Raw genomic sequence first — 13,454 nt, forward strand, 5'->3', positions numbered from 1 at the left:
TTCTTCTAACTGGGGTAGGAAATGTGGTTCTGTTTTACTTTTCAATCGCAGGGGAGGGGGAGCAGGAGGCAGGACTACAGGAGGAAGCGGATGAGTGGTTATCATGCAACAGAGACACAACAGGAGGAGCACCCCCCTCGAGGGCTGGCCCACGGCCTGATGGAGACACACAGAAGGTTGCCATGCAGGAGACTCATAGTTCAGATTTCAGTCTTGCTTTTGTCATGCCTCCAATCAGAAAATAAGTGAAGAAACACCGTAGAGTTTTGCCTTCAAACCAGAGGAAGGGAATACATATGTTACAACCATAGCTATTTTTGCCGAAAAGTGTGAACACAGTGCTCTGAAAACAAGTCTGGCTCCTTTCTGCAACTGATGCTACTGCGTCACTGGACTGCGTTCAGAAAAGGTGCTACATCGTGTCCAGCAGAAGCGAGTAACAGGAGGGCAAGGAAGGGTCCCAAGGGTTGTGTGAATTAAAGAAAAACACATCCGTCAATAAAAGCAACCCACATCTGGGAAGTATCTGTCACACTGTAGGCTGAAGGGACACTGTGTGAATGGCAACCCCCAAGAATGAAGACCCCTATATCCAGTGACGTCATAGCACAGGTAAGTGGCATACAAGACGTTCCCAACCAAATTCCTGTCTCTACTTAATAAGTCACTATTCCTGACCCAGAAATGGCAGACACCTTATTCAGCTAACAGCCTAACTGCCATGGATGCTGGGAACCTGAGTTTACTAAGCTTGGATGGAAGCTACTGATTTTCACAGATGTTTCTGGGTGACCATCAGGTTAGTGTTAGGTCATTCTCACCCTGAACCAATTTAAACCCAGAGTCGAGAGGCCTGAGGATATGGAAAGTATCATCCTTGGAAGTTGCTCCCTCTACTTTTGTCCCCAATTAAATAGAAATAACAGAAAATTGGATCTCAACCGGGCACATGACACAGATCATAATTCTTTTATTAACTAAATTACAGTTGTTTTGAATAAAAACTGTGATAATCATTTACGGGTCAATGACTTATTTTCTCTTACAGACGAGTACCAGTTACTTTTCTTTTTTTTTTTTTTTTTCCTTCTTCCCAAGAGTGAATCATCAAGGCCGGGGTCTTTAAATACAAGTGTACTCCTTCAGGTTCCGTGACTCTCCAAACCAGAGTCCTTCACTTCACTTCAGTTACTCTGGAAAATTGAAACACGAACATATCGTCACTGCTCATGTCTATTTCCTGTGCATTAAGAAGTTGATGCATTTTTAAAATTTGGAACTGTCTTAGATACACATTATCTTCAAAATAAAGAAAATATGTCCACAAAGGCCTTAGACAGAAGCCAGGCAAATCACTGACCTTTTCAGTTTTGGTAAGTAAAATGCAGGCAATGCCAAATGAAAATAAAAATCAATAGTCTGATAATCTCCGTTTGTTGGTTGAGTAAAAGAAGCCAAAATATTGATATTTCAAAGAAAAGAATACTAATCCTAGAATAATATTCCATTACATTCACTTTAAATCTACACAATTTGTCTAATGTAAGTGATATAAACATGATAGGTGTAGGTAGGAGGAACACCCTAGGCAGGGACGGGGACCTCTTGCCTGAAGGGTAGATATGCTAGGAGCATCAATCAGGCGGGTGTCAGCAGACAGAACCTGCCAGACAGACATCCAGAAAACAAACCCTGACCAGCTAATATTAACAAAATTAAGCGCATTTCAAAGGCCATCGTAGATTTCATCTGCTATGAACAAACAAAAATTCAAGGCAAAAGTTATATCTTAAGGGAAAGTTCACAAAGAAAGATGCCACTCAAGGATCTTATACTGGTTTTCTGAAAATGAGAAAAGTTTAGTTTCTTCCTACAGAATGACACCACAGTAGGAGAGAACAAAGGAGCTGAGACGCCAGAATTTAAGCGTGAATAAAGATGCCATAATTCCAGATACGGATCTTTTCAAATGTCTTTTAATTTCTTCCTACTAACTATAATTGTTTTAGGAGCTAGGGACTTGCATAACAAAACCTGATTTAAAGGCTGTGGCACAAACCTACAGAAATGGGATCATTCAGTGGCTCCTGGGTGAACAGAAGCCTAAACATTGTTTTAAATTTGGTTCAACAATAACTGGAGTGTTTGAATCTTATGTAAAAGTTTATTGTAACCAGGGGAACAAACCCTCCTGTGTTAAATGCTGTGCTGTTTAGAGGTGAGCAGGCAGGTCATAGGCTTTTGAAACTGTAAAGCAAATCACTGACATAATCAGGGAATGATTGCAAATATCAAAGATGTGAAGACATTTTTGAAAATAAGGAAAAAATATAAACACAGTTACTAAATGCCAGTGAACCCGAAGATTGCAGCATATGCAGGAAAAACCAAAATGAACGCTAGAAGCACTTGATGTTTCAGATTTGGTTATCTTTAAAATTTAACAAATCCAGGTCTTTTAAGTATTCCATGAAGATTAAAGGTTATTAGTCTAGAGTTCCAAAAATAGAAGTGAAAGTGGGAGTGACTAAACATTGTTCTTTGCCTTTCTCTGTAACCCTCTACCAAAAGGTCAGAACCAGCTCCTGCTTGGAAAAATAGAGATATTAAGACCCCATGGTTGAGATGCCACAAAATCACCAACATAAGCATAAAAGAGACTCTGTCAAAAATGATAAAGATTTGTGCCAGATTATGTCTGTGCCTTATAAAAAGCATTTTTAAAGTTAGATACCAGGTGCTGAATCTGAAACATGTCCTACAAAAAGGGGCGATTTCACTTTGCTCTGAGCCATGTGACTGTGGACTCTGATTCTTGAGGCCCTACAACTCTTATGTTTAAGTTTTTTAGTAAAACAGATTTAAGTTTTATCCATCAAGAAAGGTGGACTTTTATGATTTGACAGTGTCCCTTTTATTTAATAAAGCCATATTTTCTTTTTTTTAATTTATTTTTTAATATTTATTTTTTATTTTTTTATTGATTGTTCAAAACATTACAGAGCTCATGATATATCATCTTTCATACATTAGACTCAATTGGGTTTTGAACTCCCATTTTTACCCCAAATACAGATTGCAGAATCACAACTGTTACATACTCACATTATTACATAATGGCATATTAGTGACTGTTGTATTCTGCTACCTTTCCTATCCCCTACTATCCCCCCTCCCCTCCCCTCCCCTCCCCTCCCATCTTCCCTCTCTACCTCCTCTGCTGTTGTTCAATTCTCTCCCCCTTTTCCCCCCTCCCCCTTGCCCCTCACAGCCTCTTATAATTTTGTGTATCATTGAAGGTCTCCTACCATTTCCATATGCTTTCCCTTCTCTCTCCCTTTCTCTCCCCCCATTCGTCTTTATTTACTATTAGTCTTTTCCTCATGTTCTTCCTTCCTGTTCTGTTCTTAGTTGCTCTCTTTATATCAAAGAAGACATTTGGCATTTGTTTTTTAGGGCTTGGCTAGCTTCACTTAGCATAATCTGCTCTAATGCCATCCATTTCCCTGAAAATTCTATGATTTTGTCATTTCTTAGTGCTGCATAATACTCCATTGTGTATAGATGCCACATTTTTTTTATCCATTCATCTATTGAAGGGCATCTAGGTTGGTTCCACAGTCTAGCTATTGTGAATTGTGCTGCTATAATCATTGATGTGGCCGTATCCCTATAGTGCGTTCTTTTAAGGTCCTCAGGGAATAGTCCGAGAAGGGCGATAGCTGGGTCGAATGGTGGATCCATTCCCAGCTTTCCCAGGAATCTCCATACTGCTTTCCAAATTGGCCTCACCATTTTGCAGTCCCACCAGCAGTGTACAAGTGTACCCTTTTCCCCACATCCCCGCCAACACTTATTGTTGTTTGACTTCATAATGGCTGCCAATCTTACTGGAGTGAGATGGTATCTTAGGGTGGTTTTGATTTGCATTTCTCTGATTGCTAGAGATGGTGAGCATTTTTTCATGTACTTGTTGATTGATTGTATGTCCTCCTCTGAGAAGTGTCTGTTCAGGTCCTTGGCCCATTTGTTGATTGGGTTGTTTGTTATCTTATTGTTTAATTTTTTGAGTTCTTTGTACATTCTGGATATTAGGGCTCTATCTGAGGTGTGAGGGGTAAAAATTTGTTCCCATGATGTAGGCTCTCTATTTACCTCTTTTATTGTTTCTCTTGCTGAGAAAAAACTTTTTAGTTTAAGTAAGTCCCATTTGTTTCTTCTTGTTATTAACTCTTGGGCTATGGGCGTCCTATTAAGGAATTTGGAGCCTGACCCCACAATATGTAGATCGTAGCCAACTTTTTCTTCTATCAGACGCAGTGTCTCTGATTTGATATCTAGCTCCCTGATCCATTTGGAGTTAACTTTTGTGGATGGCGAGAGAAAGGGATTCAATTTCATTTTGTTGCATATGGATTTCCAATTTTACCAGCACCATTTGTTGATGAATGAGGGAAAGACAAAAGACCCAGAATAGCAAAAGCAATTCTAAGCAGGAAGAGTGAATCTGGAGGTATAGGGATACCAGAGTTCAAACTGTACTACAAAGCAATAGTAGCAAAAACAGCATGGTACTGGTACCAAAACAGGCAGGTGGACCAATGGTACAGAATAGAGGACACAGAGACTAATCCACAAAGTTACAACTATCTTATATTTGATAAAGGGGCTAAAAACATGACTTTTCAATATCCACATTTCAATCAATCTATAATTACAGGAATACTTTATACTTACCATCATTCATCATTCCTTTTGATTCTTTAAATGCTAAGGGTTAGTAATAAGCCAAAGAGGCAGTTAGTAAGGATCCACAATTAGAAATCATTTCAAAACAAACATGCAGCAACAGCATGCCAGCTATTCTACAATTACACAGCCAAATGAACTTTAAGACTATAATTTTTATTGCAAAGCATTTCTGTGGTTCACACCTAGAGTATCCACTAGGGAAACAGATTCAGTTGGGAATACAGTTTCAGATATACATAGACAGCAAAATGTTCTGGTCTGGTCTCACTACATAGTGATGACCTGCATTTTTCTGAAGTTTACAAATTAGAAATTGGGAATAAGATTCTCCTCTAAGGGGGTGCCATGGCACTTTTCATTTTGGCCCCACATAAAAGGGCAATGGTGCTCTTGCCCAAATACCGCTTGTCTAAGGTAAACCAACTCCCTGGGGGACAAAGCATGATTCTTTTTTTCCCAGAGGTGAGAATATTACAAAAGCAATACTCCTGATTCTTAATGAATAAGCAAAGAAAAAGAGGTCAATGCAAGGGAAAAACCAAACCAAACCAAACCCTAGACCCTTCTCAAGAAATAGATGGGCATTCTAACTTTTTTGAGGGCCATTTCAAATTATGATCTGATAATAGATCAAGAATATACAAGTTTTTAATAACTACATACCATTAAGTGGTTCCTCTACAGCTTTCTGGAAAATATTTAAAATATATTTACATAAAAATATAATTTGTTTCATGTCCTTATATACTAAAACTTATATATTTTAACATTAAACTATACATTAAACAGTGAATCCTTTCATCTAAAACCAAAATAAGGCAGTAAGGGCTGAAGCAAAGCTTGCCAAGTTGAGCTGGTAGTTTGGTAATAATTGTATTATTCTCTTAATATGCTTTTCCTATGCAGAATTTCCTACCACACCCACCTTACTCAGTTCGGAAAATACTAACTTCTCACAAAAATATTGAAGTGCAAGTATGTACACAGCAATAGCAGAACAAATAATACAGTTAAGCAAGAGAAGGGAGCAAATCAGAATCATTTTCAAGTTGGACAAAATGAACTCAGCAATGGGAGAAAGAAAACTGTTAGGATTTAAAGGTACAGCGGTTGGGTTTTTTATTAAGAGGCACTTTAGAAACCGCTGGCTGCTTGTGACTGGGTAGCTATGGCAGTGATCTTTTTAGAATAAATAGCTGAGGTGAAACAAACACACCCTGAGCCAGCCTGCCCCTTTGGCATGCCTGCGGAGGCTCCTCAGACTCAGGAGCACTTCCTGCCACAGACAGGAGACTCTCTCTGGGATTCCAAGTAGATCCATCATCAGTCTTTATAGGAAGCTGAGTATAATATAGTCCTCTCTAGATCTTATTTCCATAAAAGAGCTCTTGGGTCTGTCATTGTGATGAGTCTATATTTATCAAGATAGTTTTCTCCTCATTCATCCCCTCCTGAATTTGTTCCTTTTTTTTTTTTGAATTTTCTCAGAGAGCTTATTAAAATATGCAAAGTACGGTAAAACCTGCAGTACAGTTTTCAGGAAGAAAAATGTTTATAAAATGGTGTGGGGTAGATAGTAACTCAGATTTTTCAGCAATATTTACATTCATTTTATAAATTATGATTTTAATGATGTCAATTTAATATAAATTTCTCTTCCTCATTAAGCCTGAAACTATCGTTTTGTGTATTTACATCAAATGGATCCAATAGGTGAGGTAATATATTGGAATCAGCTTCCTTCTGATGGAAGAGATAATAACCATTATTCCTACTCATAAACTTTCCAATTCTGGATATGAGAAGTCAGTACAATTTTATGAAATAATTTATTCCACCCCATTAATACTTAAATGAGCAAACATAAGTTTTAAAATAGAATTGGACCCATTCACACAAAGGTCATGAAGCGACTTCAACATTTTCTTAATTTGATGTTAGGTGAAACAGAGAGCAAAACAGTTCAATATTCCAATTATCCCTCCTCAGTCTAACCCATCAAGAGATCATTCCCAATTCATTTAATAAACTTTAACTTACCCTAGGAGCTTGTATAGTCCTCTGATTAGAAGCTGATATAAATAAAAAATAAAAATATTAATTTAATCAATGAAACAAATTAAGGCAATGCAATGTTTATTTTTTTAAGATAAAATGTTCAGGGCTAAAACTAGAAGGTGCCAGAGACTCCAATGAAGGAGTTCCAGCTTTGATAGTCTATTAAAAAATACAGAATATTCTTGATTATATGCATTGAGAGAAGAAAATGAAGCGCTGACCCACCTATATCGGATAATAGACACACATGGTTTCTCATTTGTGCACGCCATCTCGCCCCCCAGATCAGCCACTTGCTACATTTTTTGGTGGAAAAATGCTGTCATCCATCATCCCTACCATGGGCTCACCATCTCTTCCTATTCCACCCAGCCAGGACATGTCAGAGTGAGGCAATGACTGGTGTCCCCTCTACTCCACGTTCCTTGGCTCCTTGCTCTCATTCCCCGTAGCCCAATCTTCCCACCTCCTTCAAAACCTTGTCAGCTTTCAAAGCTTCAAATGGCTAATAAAATAAACATTCAGACCCCTCTATGCTTAAAAATTTATGCTAGGCAGCTAGATGCAGCCACACTCAAGCCCTCCCCTATATAACTATATAGCTTTTGAGTTGCCCTTTTCACAGTTTCCTACTGGAGAATTAATAAAGATGAAGGAATACAAGGCAGGAAGAAAAGGACAAAAGGGAAAGGAGGTACTCTAGTTGGATAGGGGAGAGAGAGGACTGCCTTTAAAAACCAAAGAGGATGACCAAGAGCAGCTAAGTCCTTCATACCAAGCACGGTCCCACAGTTTCAAAATGTCAGCCAGCAACATGGCCGGGTCATCCAGGAGAAGTGTTATCCTATTGTATTATATATTCTCTTGCTGTTCTTTCTTTCTTTCTTAATAGAATTTCTCATTTCTCTCTCAGTTTAAGAAATTCTGATTTCTCACAAAAAAATATTAAACATAGAAGTAGCAACAGAATGAATCATACCATTAAACAAGAGATGGGAGCAAAACAGAATCATTTTCAAGCCAGGTGAACTCAACTCAGTAATGGAGAGAAAATGTGTGGGGACTGACAGGACTCCACTGTGACCTGGACTGGCTGACGGCACTGGACTTGCTCATCAGCAGACAGGCAGCCCCAGGACAGCTTTCCTGCTCCATGCTATTTATCTCCTACCACCCCTCAGCCCAAACCTATCAAGCTTCTACAGCTGATGGGAAATGGGGTGGGTTCTGACCCCAGGTCAGCCAATCTGGAGGCTAGCTGACAAGGCTCACTCAAATAGGAAAATGGTACCTGACTGGCCAGGTAAGATTCTCACTCCCCCTGGAATCCAAAGGGAAAAGAGAAGAAAAGACTAGAAAGCTGGTGATGGGAAGGGAAAATGGAAAAGAAACAAAGTAAATGAGAACTCAAAGCTTAGAGTGATAGGTAAGAAAAGCTATCACTGGGAAGACGTGATTAGGATAAAAAAATGGGGACACAATGGAGAGGCTGAGCTACCTGGCTAACAGGTGAAGAGCCAAAGGCAGAGGAACTCAGGAACCATAACTGACAGAAAAGACACCGACTAACTCTTGTTGCTAATGGGGGAGTGATGAACCAGTAAGAGGAAAGGTGCTGGAGCTGTCCAGCTGCCGAACTGCACACTCCCCCACCCTGTGAGGCCTATTATCTGTCTGCACTCTGGACCTCCTCTGCTAGTGCGACATGTGGGTCGACACTGCCCTCCCTCACTGTGGCAACACTTGAGGAGTGCTTTGTTCCTTGTGTCGAATGAAATGGTTTTGATACATTCCATTTAGCAGCTTCCCAAATAAATAAGCAGAATTTCACAATTTTGTTGGGGATATCAGGAGAGTGACATGACTTCAACTAAACCATGCCTTATTTCTAAGGTTTTTGTTTGTTTGTTTGTTTGTTTCTGGTGCTGGGGATTGAATCCAGGGTTTTTTCCCACTGAGACACATCCCCAGTCCTTTTTTTTTTTTTTAAATATATGAAGACAGGGTCTTACTAAGTTGCATAGAGCCTTGCTAAGTTGATGAGGCTGGCCTCAAACTTGCAATCCTCCTGCCTCAGCTTCCTGAGCTGCTGGGATTACAGGCATATACCAATATACCCAGCTTACATCTAAGTTTTATAAAGGACAATAGAACTGAACAGCTATCTAAATTTTTGGTAACAAACACGAGGGGGTGGTCAGAGACAATATTTTAGAGTTCTATTTTTGAGCTCATTAGAATTAGTATTAAGAATAGCTAAGTACTCCTCCCACCATTACATTTAAAGAATAGTCTAAAATTCTAATTCCCATGAGCAAGAAATGTCACATTTGTCTAGACCATTCTGAAAATAAAAATCTATGAATAACAGTGATTCAAAAGGACAGCAATCAGTTGTGATACCTCTAAGAGTATAAAACTAAACAATGCAGGTCTTAACTTCACCTGAGTTAATACTGTCCAATGGGACTACAACACATGAGCCAAGAGAATGACCATGACTAATCTGCATGAGCCCAGGCCAATTTTTTTTTTTTTTAATTAAAAGCCTTAAACATTCTATCTGGGCTGACTTGATTAATTCTTCTGCATTAATTGTTATCTAAAACACCTGATCACTTGACATAAACATACTTCCATGTTTCGAATTTTTCAGAAACACTTTTTATAGTGATACCATAAACAGTTCTCCTCAACAATGGCAAGAAAATACATCTGAATATATAAACAAACACAAATATCTATTGACTGACAGATATTTTGCTTCTGTATCATTCTAAAATATCTGAGATGTGTGGTAAATATGTTTCTGACTTTAATGAGGCTAATTGTTCAAACATATTAAACTAAGTGGCAATGGCTTTAAAAACAAACAAGTGCTTTTACCTTTACACATAATAGACATAAGCATCCATTACACTAACAAGGTCAACTTTAGTGAGTTTAGCTGGTTCCTTTTAATCTTTTCATATTATTGTTCACAGTGTCTTATCTCACTTTATAAAACTAAAATGCCTTCAATAATAAGAAAAAAATGCAATAAAAAAGGACTTAGTGAAAGTCAAAATCCTATTCTTCAAAATAACAAGGCTATAAAATTTACATTTGTGAATAATGAAAAATAAAAAAATTAAAATTCTCACTTTTAACTCACTCTTAGAGAGCTTGTTTTTTTTTTTTTTTAATGATCTGGGGCTTTTATTACATTTAAATCAAGATGCATTCATTTCTAAAACAGTGCATCTGCAATGAGTAAAAATTATTTTTTAAATATTTACAATTTTTACTTCCTGATACCAATTTGCAACATTAATGTTATATATATTCAGATTTAAACAGATTTATATAAGCAAAACACATTAATCTTCCTAGTCTACCACATTATCCAGAAAGCAACTTTCCTGTACCTTTTCTCTTCTTGCCTTTCAACTGACCGAAGGTCTCTCTCTGCACTCTGGCGTCAGACAAGTTGATTTGAAAAGTTAATTTAGGATATTCTCAAAATATCAACAAAATTGAACTAAATTCTTAAAATCAATATAGTATATTTATACAATAAAGTATGATAAAGAAAAGTAACCTGGGGTCCTTCTAGGGACTTTCATTTGAATTTAGAACAGTGACATTTTTAATGATTGTGGTTTCACAGGCTTCTTAGGGATGTAAGCAATGGAAAGGGCGGGAGAGCAAGGCCAAAAGGTGGCAGCTAAGCAGTGTCCACTAAGCTTGAGGCAGCATCTCCAGACCTGATGGCAACTCTGCCGAACACCTGCCAGAGACGGAAGGCAAGGGGAAGCAAGGGAATAAAAGGGGGCAATACAGATAGTGAGGGAAAAGCAAGAACACGGAGCCGAGAGTCAGTCAATGAAACCTGGGAGTACTACAGGTTGCATGCTGCATGAGGCAAGGAAATCAACAGGGCCACTCCTTAAGAATCAGACACATGGTGACTGGAAGACTTAACCAGGGTAGACTAGCATCACCAATAAGACATTCACCATAGCAACCACACAAATGCCAGTCTGCTTTAGGTGTCTTTCTTATTTATTTATTTAGAGGTTGGGGGTCTTTTTAAGTTGCCCAGGCTGGCCTCAAACTTATAATCCTATCTTAGCCTCCTAAATAGCTGGGATTACAGGTGTGCACCACCATACCTGGCCTTTTAAATGTTTCGTGTTTTATAAACTTATGTGGCATGAAATTGGGAAATTTCATTGAGGTACAACTAAGACTCAAGAACAAATAAACTAAAATAGGTAGATTTTGATAATGTATTTTAGTTGTTTATCTAATAAGCATTAATTAAAGGGGTCAGACAATATATAACAGAACCAAATTAATTATAGGTCATCAGAAGCTGAAATTCAGAAAGAAAGGTAAATTTTTTTTTAAAGTATTATACAAGCTATATGGGAAGCTTCTCGACTCTATCAATTCAAGTTCCGTATTAATTTAAAAACAAACAGTAAATTTCACCTATTGAAAAGCAGAAACACTGACTTTTCTACACTATTAATTTGCAACTATTGATTCTTTTGATAGGTGGTGAAGAGTTTGCTTTACTTTATAAATAAAAATCAGATTTTTTAAAAAACTGGAAGCTGCTACAAACCAGCAGCTTGAAGGCAACATCACTAGCTTAGATTAAAAAAATCCTAGTTTTAGACACCATTAAAAGCGAATGAGCACTTCTTTCTCTCTCTCTCTCTCTCTCTCTCTCTCTCTCTCTCTGTGTGTGTGTGTGTGTGTGTGTGTGTGTGTGTGTGTGGTTAAAATAAGAATGTATGCAGAAACCTGTTGTTTGAAAACTGGCAGATTAAATACCAAGGTTAGAAAAAAATTGAAGCTGATTCCATATACATATTATGAATTTATTTTAAGAGTGGTAAAATCCTAAGTTTAAAAACTTACTGCTTTTATCATATTGGTTTTTACCAAAAATATTTTAAATGTGTGCATTGGAGGTCATCACATTATTAAATACAAAAGTAAAAGACTTTGATTTTCAGTTCCTGACACATTAGGGGAATACCTGTGTGCACACAGTGCACAAAAATGGCAAGTGACATACAGGTTTCTGCAAAAGAGCTAAATCACAGGAATAATGAACCATTAAAAACCCTGTCCTATTAATTAAAATGGATCCTTCAGAGATCTCTCCCTTTACTTAGGACACACACACACAAAATCTATACATTCTAATACAGAGAGAAAGCCATTTTCTTTTAAAGTAGTTCACAATCCAAACTTTTCATTAATTCATATGACTTCTACCCTCTTGAATGAGCCTCAGTTTAATTGTATTTTCTCATTTTTGGAGTTATCAATACATTTCTGGAAGAACCAACTAAAAGCATTTTTCAAGGTATATATTTGAAATTATTGACATAAGCTAATAAAAATAGGACTAACTTACCCACAAATTTCATATAAACTAGTCCAAGTAATTCTGCTAGAGCTATGATACCCAAACCTGAAATCAGAAGAGGGCCATGCACTGGTATACACGCTGTAAAAACAAATGAAAATCTCTATTAGAAATGCCTATAAAATAACTGAATTTTAAAAAGAAATCAACAAGAACTAATAATGTCAAATTTTAGGACAGTAATTCTTGTTCTAATAATCAATAAAAATTATCTACATATATACAGAATAAAATTATTTTCATCATTATTAACTCGGTCACTGAAATAACTCCAAATTATAATAAGAGAAGCCCTCTTTTGCACAACACACATCTTATCATATAAAGACTAATGTAAAATAGCATGTAAAGTCTAAGACTTCAGTCAACTAGAGCCTGGTTACTTTAAAAGTTCTTCCATAATTACAGGCATAAAAGTTTGTCTGCTGAAACAATCAGCCCATAAGCCACATATAGCCAACATTCATAGCAATGAAAAGAAAATTTTTTTCCTCCAGTATTTCCTTGGAGGAAAAATAGGAGTTAAAAAAGAAATGTTCACAATACCAAATATTGGCAAATATGTGGAGAAACAGTAAGTCTTTTTCATTGGTTATGAGAGTGTAAAATGGTGAGTTGAGCAGTTTATTAAAAAATTAACCATATCTTAACATATAATCCAGAAATTGCACTCCTTGGTATTTACCCATATGGAGTTGAATTATGCCACACAAAAACATGCATATGGATATTTGTAGTAGCTTTATTCATAGTCCCCCCAAAATGGAATGCAACCCAGATGTTCTTTCACACATAAACAATGGTATATCCACACAACGGACTAGTAGTTAGTGTTAAAAAGAAATAGGCTATCAAGCTATGAAAAGACATGAAGGGAATGTAAATTCATGTTTCTAAGTTAAAGCAGCCCATATGAAAAGGCTATATACTATATGATTCCAACTCTAAGACATTCTAGAAAATGCAAAACTATGGAGATAGTAACAAAGTCAGTGTCACGAGTGATTTGCAGGGAGAGAGAGATGAACAAATGGAGCACAAGGGATTTTTAGAGCACTGAAAATATTCTGTATGACACTAAATTGGGGGATGCATGTCATTACACATTTGTAATAGCCATAGAATGTGCAACACCAAGAGTGATCCGCAATGTAAGCTATGAACTTCGGGTGATAATGATGTGTCAACATTGGTTCATCAGTTGTAACCAACGTGC

General features: G+C 37.2%; 1 protein-coding gene across 5 annotated transcripts in view; it reads right to left on the reverse strand.

Annotated features, from left to right (window-relative positions):
* Positions 1-954: 954 nt before the first annotated feature.
* The window catches only part of CD47 (CD47 molecule), a 47,796-nt gene continuing 35,296 nt past the window's right edge, over positions 955-13,454 (reverse strand). The window contains exons 7-11 of one of the 5 annotated variants that reach the window (XR_014023005.1): positions 12,227-12,319; positions 10,218-10,264; positions 6,793-6,824; positions 5,416-5,440; positions 955-1,193 (exon numbers count right to left, since the gene is read on the reverse strand). Coding sequence is in view for 3 of the 5 variants with exons in the window: in XM_081301731.1 (XP_081157857.1) it covers positions 1,189-1,193; positions 4,738-4,770; positions 5,416-5,440; positions 6,793-6,824; positions 12,227-12,319 (188 nt within the window). In the remaining 2 variants the exon portion in view is untranslated. Of the gene's footprint in view, positions 1,194-4,737; positions 4,771-5,415; positions 5,441-6,792; positions 6,825-10,217; positions 10,265-12,226; positions 12,320-13,454 lie in introns of all 5 variants that reach the window. The other 4 variants (XM_081301731.1, XR_014023004.1, XM_081301732.1 and 1 more) reach the window with 4 other exon arrangements.

This window comes from Spermophilus citellus (genome assembly GCF_964194105.1).
Source record: "Spermophilus citellus genome assembly, chromosome: 7".
Lineage (NCBI taxonomy): Eukaryota > Metazoa > Chordata > Mammalia > Rodentia > Sciuridae > Spermophilus > Spermophilus citellus.